This window comes from Dromaius novaehollandiae, chromosome 1 (genome assembly GCF_036370855.1).
Source record: "Dromaius novaehollandiae isolate bDroNov1 chromosome 1, bDroNov1.hap1, whole genome shotgun sequence".
NCBI classification, from domain to species: Eukaryota; Metazoa; Chordata; class Aves; order Casuariiformes; family Dromaiidae; genus Dromaius; species Dromaius novaehollandiae.
The window spans coordinates 88,988,336-89,001,548 of NC_088098.1; the positions used below are offsets into that span (position 1 = coordinate 88,988,336).

General features: G+C 37.2%; 1 protein-coding gene across 3 annotated transcripts in view; it reads left to right on the forward strand.

Moving 5' to 3' along the window:
- Positions 1–13,213, forward strand: part of SPAG17 (sperm associated antigen 17) — a 121,681-nt gene that overhangs the window by 20,371 nt on the left and 88,097 nt on the right. For all 3 annotated transcript variants that reach the window (XM_064519484.1, XM_064519492.1, XM_064519487.1), the window contains 3 exons: positions 1,695–1,826; positions 5,476–5,683; positions 10,667–10,861. In XM_064519484.1, the coding sequence (XP_064375554.1) occupies positions 1,695–1,826; positions 5,476–5,683; positions 10,667–10,861 (535 nt within the window). The remainder of the gene's footprint in view (positions 1–1,694; positions 1,827–5,475; positions 5,684–10,666; positions 10,862–13,213) is intronic.

The following is a 13,213-nucleotide window of genomic DNA, read 5'->3' on the forward strand; positions in this document are numbered from 1 at the left end:
CAAAGTCTTTTTCTCTCAGAACTGATTTTCTATGTAGCCAGTTTCATGTGGTGTTTTTGTTATAATGGCTAGTAGCTCTCAGGGTCTCTATAGCTTTGCGGGTTTTTAAGTCTGTTCTGAACTTGTCATTGATATTCTAACACAACTCTGAAGTCACTGGGAGTCTTTGTGGAAGCCTTCCACAGCTGGCTTGTTGAGATAGTGAGCAGAAAGTATTCTCACTCAGAATACGAATGATGTACAGCAAAAGTGATCTTAACCATAATGTGTTTTCCCGTAGGTGGAGTAAGCAGATCATGAGGTTTATTAGCATTGGAAGGTCAGGACTGTTTGGGGGTGATTTATAAATGCAAGTATTTTGGTGGTTTGTCTCCCTGTTACGTGATCCAGAAAAATCTGAATATTAGGAGGTTCTTTTCTATGTTTTGCTTCCATTTCTATGAAACTATAATTTGGTCCAAAATAGCCTGGATTCCATTTTGGCTTTGTTTTATCCAGAGAACCATTTTTAGTGGCTACATTTGCTTACTCTAGGTTTTATTTGATAAGTGAAAACTCCTAAGAAGCTGGACAAGAAACTATGAAAGCTCAACACTAACAGTGTTGCTTGCATCAGACAAGACACAGTTCAGTGAGATGCAGTGTGCACCTTCGTTGTCTGAATGTTAGCAGGCAAAATTGACACCATATGTGCCCAACTGTAATTGCTCCAAGAGGGGAAAAGAGAAACATGTCAGAACATTTGAGTAACACCTAATTCAGCCCATGGTTATAAATAAAGCTGATGGTTGCTTAAAAACAAAAGTAGGAAAATATTGTGGTTATATTATTCCTCAACAGCGCTTCCTACATAGGTGAACTTTATGACAGAGACAACACAAGTGAAAAGAAACATATAACAACTTTTTATGTTATTTTTATGTTATTTTATTTTTTTTGCAGTAAATAAAGGGGTTATGAGGCTCCAAGGAAAACGGCCCAGATGTTAGTGAGTTGTATGAAATTTAGTGGAAACAAGCTGTAAAAAACATAGTCATAAAACAGCCTGTCAATGCCACACATCTGGACAATGCAGCTGTATGTTCCCGCTGCTGTCATCACCCTAAGAAAACTCAATAGCCTTATTTCACCCCAATTAGGCTGCATACCAACAGAATCAGCATTACACAGGGAGGGGATGTCTTTTACCAAGACAGACCCTCTCAAGTTCCCCTCAAGAAGTTTGTATCTTTCATTCAGGGCTAATGATTCAGACACTAGCTATTTTGTAAATAGTACTCCAAGCTATCCCAGTTGATTTGGTATCTGTTAAATGCTTTTTAATTTATTACTTTATAATAGGTAGTTGCTTAATATTACTTTTTTGCTTAAAATCTTTAAGAAAAAAGACTTTTTACAGTAAAAACTCTTTATCTGTGGACCTTTACATTAATTATAGAAGTTTTCTCGATTCTGGTTTTATTTCATGCCAGAGCAGGCATAACTTTGTTTGGCTAACAAGAGGTCTTAGGTCTTAGGAACCAAAGAATAGCTATGCATCTTGCTGATAGGTTGTTTTTCTGAAAGTGTGGCCATTCTGAGCCCCATATTTGTACAATGTGAAATAGCATTCCATAATTACAGCATGCAAAATATAGATCAAATGTAATACCAGAACCATATGAGTAACAGTTATTTTTGTTTTTTCTCTGAAGGTGACTGAAGTAGCCAAAGCCATTCTGGAAAGTGGAGAACAAATTCCTATAACACTGATTGGAAAGCTTTTGAAATTTCAACTGCTTTGCTTCAAGCAGAAGGACTTTCAGAGAAGAGAAGGTGAAAAGAAGGTACAACAGTATGCCTTAAGGTGGATGCCTAATTAACTTTATCAAGGCACTTCCATTCAAGTGCTGTTTGCATAAATTCAGCTTTCTCCTCATGTTTAGCTTTCTTCATCCATAATTGAAGAGGAACTTAAATAGAAATGGCAATGTTCAGTTAATTAGATTTTGGGAAGAAACTCCCAACTACTCAATATAGAAGTTGAGACTAGAAAAAAATTAGAAAAGAAAAAATATTACCCAAGAAATCTGTGCTAGAATAGTGAGAAGAAGTAATGTCCTAGCTGACTCACAACACCAGTAGAAAATAGAGCTGGAAACTAGCTTCAGCTGAATATATATATCCCTGAAGAAGGTAGGAGAGGTTAAACTACTTGGGAGGTATCAAGGATAGGTGCAGAGCAGCACTGTGAAAAAATTATCATCATGAATTACCTCTCTGGAAGAAATTTGGAGACATTATCTATTCCATCTCTGGAACTAAGGCAGGATCAAACATATATAAAATATTCCTGGCAGATGTGGCAAACACAAATATAGGTCACATTTCTAGTCTTCTGATTATGCTGGTTGCTGTCCTCTGAACTTTCCAAATAATTCATATCTTGAAGTCTGCTGCTCAGAAGGGGGTACCATATTTGTCCTTTTCCAGTGTTCTCAAAAATCCTGCATATTCTCAAAGATTATCACTACTAGCTCCAAGAATGCCTTAGTCAGGTTGCTTATGTATTCTAGAGGAATTTCACCAAGCCTGCACAAAATCACTATCAGATCAGACCTCTAATTGTTTTTTTAACCTCTGATTAAAAAAAAAAAAGTTGTCAGTGGTGCATTTCAAGAACTTACTGAACAGCTGGTCTTTGCTATAGTCTTTACCAAGCAGATATTTGTGCAGCTGAAGAGCTCCATGAACAGCACATCGCATACCTGCTGTAATAAAGTATTCATAAGTTGATCAAAAATTATATGTATTATAAGACATAACATAAAAATTTTACAATGAGATGGGATGGAGACCTAAGTGATCTAGGCATGTAAAAGTTTAAAGGAGAAAATGGTTTCATGGATTTTGTGTGGTTAAAAAGTCTGTAAATGTGTTTATAAATGATTCTATTTGTGGCAGTAACTGGTGGAGGGAATACGGGACAACACAGGAGCGTAAAATACTATGTGATAATTTAAAACTCTGTCCTGTTTCCATTGAAGTCAATTGCAGAACTATTTAGCTGATCGTAATGTGAGCCAAAGATGCATGTAAAGAATCTGAGAAAAAAAATGCATTCTCAACCTGAAAAGGAGTAGAAAGGATCAAGCTGTAGAGCAGATAGTTTATAATGGATGGGGAAGAAATGGCTTTTCTCTTAGATGTGAGTCAGTGCTGATGAGTAAACTGTAAAACAAAATTTTTAAGTTTAAGGATTAGACACTTCAATATTAAAATGGAACTATTATGTTTGGTTTGGCAAGATTACTGTTGTAAATATTATTTTGTTTCCCTGGAGGATAGTCAGTATTGAAGGCAGAAGAGTCTCTGGAATTTACAGTTTCTTCTCAGTTTTCACCAGGCAATCTGGACAGTTTTTTGCTCTCATTGGATTATATTTATATACTAGTGTGACAGACAAACATAGCAGAAACAGCTGAAGGACCAAGGTGAAGTCAAGAATTGGCAGGATTGTGGGTTATAAGGATGCTCTGCAGTAAGGAATGGACAGAAACTGGCTTTTAGTTTAGGATTATAACCCTAAATTGTCTACAATAAAATATTTTATCTTTTCCAACTAGCTTTTACAGTACAAATTCCATTGACAGCAACTCGAGGGTTGTAACCAGGATTTTATTAGCAGATTGATTCTCAGAAAACTAACATAACTATCCATTGTTCTTTGAAATAGATACCAGTTAATAGAATAGATTGGCAAAAGGAAAACAGCAGCTGAATAAACAAAAATAAACATAATTCCATCTCTAAAATTTATATATTTCTATAAAAGCAGAAGCTTCTCATAAATTGACAAGCGTATGCATATAAATTAATATGCAGAAGAGCAGAAGGGCCTCTGAACTGGAAAACTGTTTCAGATAGTATGATTCTGTAATATATAGTTTAAAATAACAAAATTATAGAATGTAAAACTGACGGAAGATGAAAAACTCAGCAGAAAGCTGCACCCTGTAGGGAAAGAGAAATATTACATTGAGGGGAAAAAAGAAAAAGTACTGAAAAAGAGAGGCTTATACTCCTTGAAGTATTAATGACAGCTAGGTCTCTTTGTTGGACTCTTGACAAGTTCAGAGGTGTCTTTGCTTGTTTGAGACTTAATTACATAAAGTAATTCAGATGCAATAATTCTGGTTTGAACATTATAGACTGATGATTATGTAATCTGATTTGATGTGTTCATTAGCTTAGAACTCAAAGTATTAGTATCAAAGTCTTTGGTGTTCAGTGTCCAAAAGGGAATAAATTTGAAAACAAATAATGAAAAGTGATCAAAATCCACCACCCCACAGTATAAACAGTTTTAAGAATCTCTTGAAGGCATTTCTGAGTGGTACAAAAATGAAATGCATGAAAGAGGGAAGGAAAGAAATGACCTCCTGCTTTGTTTTTGAATTTGAACTAGAGTTACCTTCTGCAGCCAAAAAGTCTGCTCTTCTGGCTGGGTCTATGGAAAACAACTGTGTAGATTCAACTTACCTATCTCATTTGCATGGAGAGTTTTTCTCATTGCTTTCATAGCCTTTAATGTGACACTAGTAGCAATGGTAACAATAAGTTAAGTTAATGCCTTTTTAATACAGTTAATTTAGCTTTATAATCCTTAAATGCCATTCTTGTATAGTTATTGCATAGTCATGTAACTGGGTAGAAGAAGGTGGAGGTTTTTTCACCCTCACAGTATCTCTGTTTGCCTCAATATATTTTGGTTTCTTTTAAGTTTAGACTGGCTCTGCATTTCCTGGATTTAAAATGTGAGGCTTTGGGATACTTACACCATCCCTTTACATTTTTTATCCTTAAATTATTAAGTAGAACTTAATGTAGGGGGTTTTTTCTTTGAAAATAATAAGAATGGCTGAGTAATATCCTGTGTGAAATGAGCATGGGGCTCTTGATTCTAATTCTTAGTAGACAGATATTTACATCAGAGACAAAATAGTGTTGGTACCATTTACTCCATACTCAAGAGCATTAACAGAGATGCTAAAGACTAAACAGAATTTGAATTTTTGGCCTTATTTTCCTTCAGTTTGGGAAAGGTTTCCTGCCAATGCAAGTGCTGTAGTGGTAGTCTAACTGAAGCACATGAAACTGTCAGTCTTAGTGATCCTTTACTCTTCTTTCTACCAGTACACATTTCATTAATTTTGTAAGTATAATGTCTACCTACCTCCAACAGTTCCTTTTTAATGTGAAGTTTTAACACTAAGATTTAATAGGAATATCATAAACTGAACAGTGTGCCTGGGAAGGATAAAGCAGAGTGTTTAAGACAGCTGCACCGCAATAGCATTCTAATGGCTGAGAGGGAAAAATGCTCAAATAATAAATTCAACCACTAAATAAATTCAACTACTAAAATTTCACAGCAGTTTGCCCTTTGTTCTGCATAAAGGCTACAATGAGAACTTAGTTTCTTCATCTTGTCAGGCAGAAGAAGAGCAAAAAGTGGAAAAAGAAAGAGGGAAAGAGAAAACTAAACCTCTTGGCAAGAAGGAAAAAAAAACTAGTACCAAGATAGCTGAGAAAGAAATGAAAGGGAAAAAAACGGAAGCGGTCCCTGCAACAGCAATTACTGTCAAAAAGGACACCAAATTAAAACGACGAGGAGAAGAGGAAGAGGAAGACAAATACATTGGTATGTAAAAAAAAATGCAGGCAAGCTTCTGATAAATTTGCTAAAACTCTTGAAACCTTGCTTCTCATTCAGAATTTTGCTTTGTTCCATTTTGGAATCGAGATATATTTCACAGTATTATAGCATTGCCACTATGCATTTGAGGAGAGCATTGTGCTCTGCTTAGAAGTAGGATAGATTATACAGTCCAAGAAATAAAATCCAGATGAGGTATATATGTAGCATGACAAAATGTTATGACATGTGCAAGACTAAAATAAAATGACTAACAAATCCTACTTATCCTTTCACAAAGATTTCAGAACTAAATGCATGTGTCAGTGTCCAAAGGGCAGCTTTCTCCTTGTGTTATAAAGCATAACAGAGCTGTGCACCATTGTTTGTGGGTGAAGATAGTTTCTGTACGAAGGACCGTATGATTTCATTTGCTGTAAAAATGTGGATAGAACTGAGACCTGAAGAAATCTACTGCAGAAGTGAGCAATACATAGTAGGGAATAATATGCCAATCAGTACTGAGCAAAGCTTTATTCCTAATCCGTACCACCCATGGTTACAAATGTCACTGGAACCAAGAATATTGGAGAATGTGCATAACTCTTCTCATTAGACCAGGGTTATATTTAATTTGGACCATAAGATGTTTAACTATGTCTAAATACACAGGATCTCTCCTGCTGGGGAAGCACTTGCTGATTTTGGATGCATTATATATACCCACTAATCTCCAGTTGAACCACTGCAGGCTTTCTGTACTCTTTCATCAGACCTTTGTCTGCATCTCATTCTAGATCAGTGATACTCTTCAAGCATCTAAAAAGTACCAGTCCAGGTGGCAGAACAGATCTGAATCTTAGTCAGTCTCACAAAGGTGTACAGAAACAGAAGAGCAGCTGTCTGTTCATAGCTTCTCGTTTTCCTAGATGAGACTTGACTGTAATCATCATTATTTTGATGATTTTAATGTTTTTCAGGAACTGTTATAAAGGTGTTCAAAAAAGTGTTCATGCCTGTAGAAATCCAAGTTAAAGTGATCTAGAGAACTCATGACATCATGAAATCAGTACCGAATATACTGGGCAGAATGGCTTTGGGTGATATTGATGAGTCTCTGCTAGGCCCTGCAGAGACAATTTGGCCAGCTCCAACATTTTTGCTTATTGCCTGGGTGGTGGGCAGAAAATACCAGGTACTTATGTAAGATATGAGAAATTTTCCCTCATATCCAGACCTTGCTGCCTCATTAGTTGCAGCTAATGAAAAGACACGGTAAGGGCAATACAAATTGCCTTCCAAAAACTAACAACCATGAAAAGTCTCCTTGTTTAGCATACACAATATAAAGCCTTTAGATTTTATATCATGAATGACCAAATTGCTGTTAAACTGTGATTTTTATTAAGTAGAATTTGTCTCAGTGGTCCCAAAGATTTTTACAAAATGCATAGCAATACTTGCAGACTGTCTAAAAGGAAAAGTTGTCCTGGTATTCTGCACTTGTTCGCTTGTACTGTATTGAATTTTACAATCTCATTTATATTGAGTTGAAGTGATTCTGAACAATTCACCGCATTCATTATGTGTCCGCACAGTTGGGCCTAATAACAGACAAATTGATTCTGACTCATGCCAAAAAATTATTCAGTGGATTGGTTTTCAGACTGAAGACAATAATGAACTATGCAACGGCAGAAATGGTAATCTGACCTTGCTACTTTATTCAGCCGTGCTGAAGAAGGCAATGAGGAGGAGCCTATAGCTTTAAGAAGGGAGAGCACCCTTCATGTACATGATGAACAGTCTTTCCCTGCCAACTCTTGGAGTCTGTCCATCAGTCCAAGAAATAAGTTAAACACTGGGATTCACAAATTTGTTTCATTCAGTTACTTCTGCGCTAGAGGGAAAACAGCTATTGTTTTATGGAGAGGTACTTGTTTCTTCATTCTTCCTGACAGATACTTCCACCTAAAAGTCCATTTCAGGAGAAGATCAAGTCAAGTGTTGCTGAAACTTCCGGAGACCATTCTAAATGGACATTAAGTATGGTGCAACTACTGTGTCAGGAATTTTTATTTCTTGAAGTGCATGGCAGTTAAGGTTCTCAAGTACCTCACGCTAAAGCTACATCTTCTGTCTTTGGACGAAGTGGTGCCAGATCCACTTCTCATTGTCAAGAGCTTGTAGACCTATGGAACTTTTCTACCCAGAACAACAGCACTCTCAAAAACTTTGTTTACATGCATATTCCATATTTTACAAATTGTCTGAATGGGAGATTCACGAAGAACTTTGATCCTTAAAAGTTGATACAATGGAAATTGTTTTCGGCATTCTTGGCTGTTCTAATACAGCTCTTTCAAGCAAAAACAAAAGAGAAAATGCCACAGTTTTTACTCCAGAGCAGTCTGAACTATTGCTTATATATGTCTGTGTTTGGAACCCAAAGACAGTCTGTATCTCTTTCTGGTGGTGAAGAGTGGTTTTATCATTCATCTCTAGTACATTATCACATTTCTGAAATTGAATATTTCTGGTTTTGGATAATCCTGGGATTATTTGCATTGATATTGTGATCCACTTGAATTTGAATTAGTCATTTATTATTTGAACTGATTAATTATTATGAACAGGTCACAATTATTAGCATAATCTTAACTATGACTGTTGAATGGCTGGCAGTCATCATCTTCAGCATATATGCATCAGAATTTTTGGATCTCCTCATCTCTCTCATCTCCGCTACTATGCAGATATCCTCTTTTTTTGTTTGATATCATTAATGCTCAGTTATTATGTGTGCTAAAGCTTTTTTTTCCTGCAGTAGCAGTGGCACTGAAATACAAGGTAGTTCCATTTCAGTACCAGCAGAGGTATAACGGGCTAGTTTTCTTCTGTTTTTTTGTTTTACTTTATACAATATATGTATTGAACTCTAGTGGTTGTTTCCTCAGTAAGTCTTTCTCCAAATTCATGAGTTCTTTTATGTTCACCTGGACACTCTAGGAAGATAAGAGTCAGCCAAGTTGCAAGCCTGTTGCTCCAACTGGTAGCAGTGTTTTCTCAGCCCTGGGTATATATCCTGAGCTCAAAGGATGAAGGTGCTGACAGGCAGATGTCTTTTTTTTTTTTTTTTTACTAAAACAAACTGTTTGGGTGGGTTTCATCTGGTTAAGTAAAAAAATGTTCATGCCACAGTTGTATTCTGTCTTTTCCATGTAAGATTCTGGCAGTTCTTGGCACTCCTTATCCTTTTATGGCTGAGCAGCTTGCTTTGGAGAAATAGGACAGGAGTCTGGGATGCAGACAGTGTAGGCATTAGAGTAGCAAATGTGCAGAAAAGATGGGAGTAGACAGGAGTAACCAAGATACAGAATTCCCTTTATGAAGGGAACATTTCTCTATGCCCTCCCTCCCCCAACAAGGAAGTAATGAAAACCTTTACTATTATTTTCTCATCCTTATTTCCCTGTTCTCTTGCCTTGTGGGATAAATTCTTGCTTCTATGCTTACAAGTAATTTTTTCTCAGAAAATTCAACATCCCTAATGGTCTGAGTCTCTCCATGTTACGTGATTAGCTTTTTTTCAGCTGCTGATTTATTTTTCTGTTAATCATACATTCTCCCTTCCTGTGGATTGTATTGGAGTTAAAGACTTCCGTGGTTCAGAGGGCTTAGTGACATTTTCATTTCTGAAATAGCTGTATCAGTTCAGTGTGTTACGATGAAATTAACCTTGAAAGTGAGCAGCATGGTGGAAATGGTGGTTGGTGAGGAAGCTTTCCCAATGTACAATGTTTTATTTTGATGCAGCAATAGTTATTATGTCACAAATGGTCTCAAGAAAATGCCAGTATTGTATTTCAATCTTTGATATTTGCGGAATTGTTATGCAATTGCTAGCTTTTATAATATTTGTTTTGTAAAATTTCTCAATTTTGCCACATGTTACAACATGTCTTGCTATTTGAGAAGAGTCTTTGAGAGCTGTAATTCAATTGATTTCAAAAACAAAGACAATGCAAGAGTGAAAAACAGAAATCCCAAATAACTGTTAGCATATCAAAGGTTATGTACTTCTGGATTCTTTTAATTGCTGCATTTATATCTATAGTTTGCAAGAACTCGTTGAAAACACACTACAGTGTAAGTCTCCTTTAATTAGTAGGTTTAACAGAAAAGGGAGGAATGTTTAATCTTTTGCTTTGATAGCTAAAACTTTAAATATTTTCAACTTGCTGTGCATATTTCTACACAAATAATAAACCTAAGCAAAGTAGCCACTCCATGAAACTTCTCATCTGCACATCAGGATAAATTTGGGTATGTCTCTTGCCAACCAGAAGGACTAGCGTGAGGTGGTATTACCAGCTGGTAATAGATGGACAGGGAGTCCATCTAGCAAACATGAACCTATTGGACAGGGAGCAGTCAGCAGTGAGAGAACTCACAAGTCAGCCAGTCCTTCAAAATTATTATAGGTGATATCATCTCTCAGCTAAGATGCAGTGACTGTGCGTGTACGTGTGTGTGTGTCACCTGTCCAGTTTCATGCCAGATGAAACAGGATAGCCTAAACTACCATCAGAACGTACTGGCTTTTTCTTAAAGAGAACCAGTCGCAGAAAATTGTGGCATTCCTGCCACAATGAGCACACATTTATTTCCTGGTGCTTCTCCAAACATCTTTTTCCTTCTGACTTGTATTCTTTCTGCTGAGTTCTATCTGGGTTGCTACAGAAGAATTCTGTAAATATAAATATAGTAAATATAGTAATAAATGTAATAATATAAATAGAAATTATAAAAATAGAAATATAATAAATATAATTTTTAAAATATTATGTGCCATTATCTGAATGAGGTTATGAAAGAACTGTTTCTGTGATCTTTTTTGCAGTATATCTATATAGTTGAGATAAAACAGAATTTTGTTTAGCTGTTAAATGCCCTTGCTCTAATCTGCTTTTGTTTTGTTTTGAACAGATGATGAACCAGATGATGGTGCCCATCATTACTTTATAATTTTGGATTTCTACAGCCCTCAGCTACTGCCTGTGCTGTCTGAGCTTGGGATTAATATTTCAAGTATAATTAGGATTTCTTCTGAGAATTATGAACCACTGCAGACATACTTGGAAGAGGCTAAACTTCGAGAAGAATCTCTACTTTCACCTGAAGGTAATCTTGGGATAAGAACATGTACCTTACAGAATTTGTGTAGAAAGAGGACTATTTTATTTCTTGTTAAGACTATTTTTGCTGTGTTTTCACCTCTCGCTGTGCCTTGTGGTTGCACATACTACCTGTGAGCAGCCATGTTTGCCAATGCAAAAATGATATAGCTGGCCAGACTTGCCTCTGCTAGATAGCAGTAACAGGGACTGACTAAGCAGTCGGTGATTGCAGCTATAGCTCTGTGCAGTAGCCACCAAAGAACATCATTTTATCAAATCCATACTTTTATATATCATTAGCCAGGAAGGTTTGTTGCTAAGCAAACTTGGGTCATTTGGTCATTTCAAGGTAAGTGCGCAGCTGGCCATGTTGGGACTGTTGCCCCAGCCAGAGAAGGAGGTGTCACAGAATAACACCTTGCAATGGTACAGGCTGGGGACTGGCTAGCTGCATAGCACCGCTGCTGAAAAAGACCTGGAATCCTGGTGGACAGCAAGCTAAACATGAGTCATTGATGAAGGCTAGTCATACTGGCTATGTTGCTGGGTAACATAGCCAGTAGATCAAGGGAAGTGATTATTCCCTGTTACTTGGCACTCATGAGAGGAGAGTTTTGGACTCCACAGTACAAGAAAGGTACAGATAAAATTGAGTGAGTCCAGCAAGAATCACCAAGATGGTCAAGGGACTGGAGCACTTGTCCTATGAGGGGAGGCTGGAAGACCTGAGCTTGTTTAACCTGGAGAAGAGAAGGCTTATGGGACATCTAATACTATCCTTCCAATATGTATGAGAGGATTATCAAGAACACTGAGCAAGACTGTTCACTGAAGTGCATGGCAAGAGAAAAAGAGGTGGTGGTCATGAATTGAAATGGAAGGTTCTGATGAGACATAAGGAAAAAAATTACCCTGAGGATAGTCAAACATTGGAACACGTTGTTCAGAGAGGTTGTGGGATCTCTATCTTTGCAGGTCCAGGTGAGCTGAACAAAGCCTTGAGCAACCTGGTCTGAATTCCATGATGACCTGCTTTGAGCAGGAGATTGAGGTCCTTTCCAACCTGAATTATTTTAGCTCTAAGTCAAAGTCAGGTAATACAAAGCTGGAAGTGAAAAAAGAGAGTATATGAACAGCCATAGCTGTTCGTGCAGATAGTGTTTGACTAATTGTGCTTTTGATTATAACTGTGCATATTGACTTTCTATAGTGAAGGTATTGTGCAAGATTCTCTGTGATGCTGGGAAATCCCTTTTTACAGACCCTGATGCTGCTGTGATGGCACAGGCAATCCAGTGAATGAGAGGAACAGTGTCCTGGGTGTGTTGGGCAGGAAAGAGGGTCATAAGGATTGTTTATGTTGGTGTGCTGATGGACATGGAATGGGATGCTGTGACCAATTTCCATTCTGACCATGCTGTATGCAAACCATCTACCCATGTGAGTGTTGTGTAGACTGTCTCAGGGTTCTCCTCTCCTCTCTTTCCTGTTGACCAAATGAGATACTCTCATATTGCCTCACAGCAAATTCTAAAGGCTGGATTGTGTGGGCACTAGGGAATTTGTCCTTAAAGTGCCATCAAAGGTAAACTAACAAGATCATATGGATTTAGCCTTTAAGACTTACGCAATTTCAGAACCAACTGATGGCCTCGAAGAAGAATGTCATGTTTGAATTTGTTTGACAAGCCATCTTATCCTTGGGAGAAGAATGAGAGGAAAACATAATTTCCAGCTTCTTATAATTTAGTTGGAACATGCCAAATTTCAAGGTAGTGTCTTATTAGAAATAAGAGAAAGTGCAGAGAGGAGGAAACATGTTTTTTCTTTTAATCTTCATTTTATTTACAACATGTGCTGAGGAAGGAGGGAGTGGGGCAGGGCAGGGCAGGGCAGGGCAGGGAGGGTTTCCCTGAGCATTTCCAAAGTTATGTTATCTTTTTCTTTCCCTTGTACATATAATAGCAGGGAAGACTGGTGCACTTAGAGAGTTGGTAAGATCTGTGAGGAAACTTTTTTAAGGAAAAAAGGAGGTAAATGTAGCTGACAGTCCCTCAGATAAGTAATATAAGTAGCAATGCAAGCTTTCTCATTACTAAGAAAGGATAGGTTGCATAGTAAGAAAACAGCTTGGCTAAACCATATGTTCTTTGTGGACCTCAAATATAAGGAAGTGTATAAGAATTAGAAATAAGTCAGGTCACTAAGAATGAGAATGTATATTTATTATGAGTCTACTGGCACAAAATCAGAAAGGCCAAGGCACAAAATGGAATGCAAGAGGAGGGCCAGGCAAAATATTTGTCTACTGTTCAGCAGAGAGGAAGAACTGTCAGGAGATGATTCTGAGAAGGCT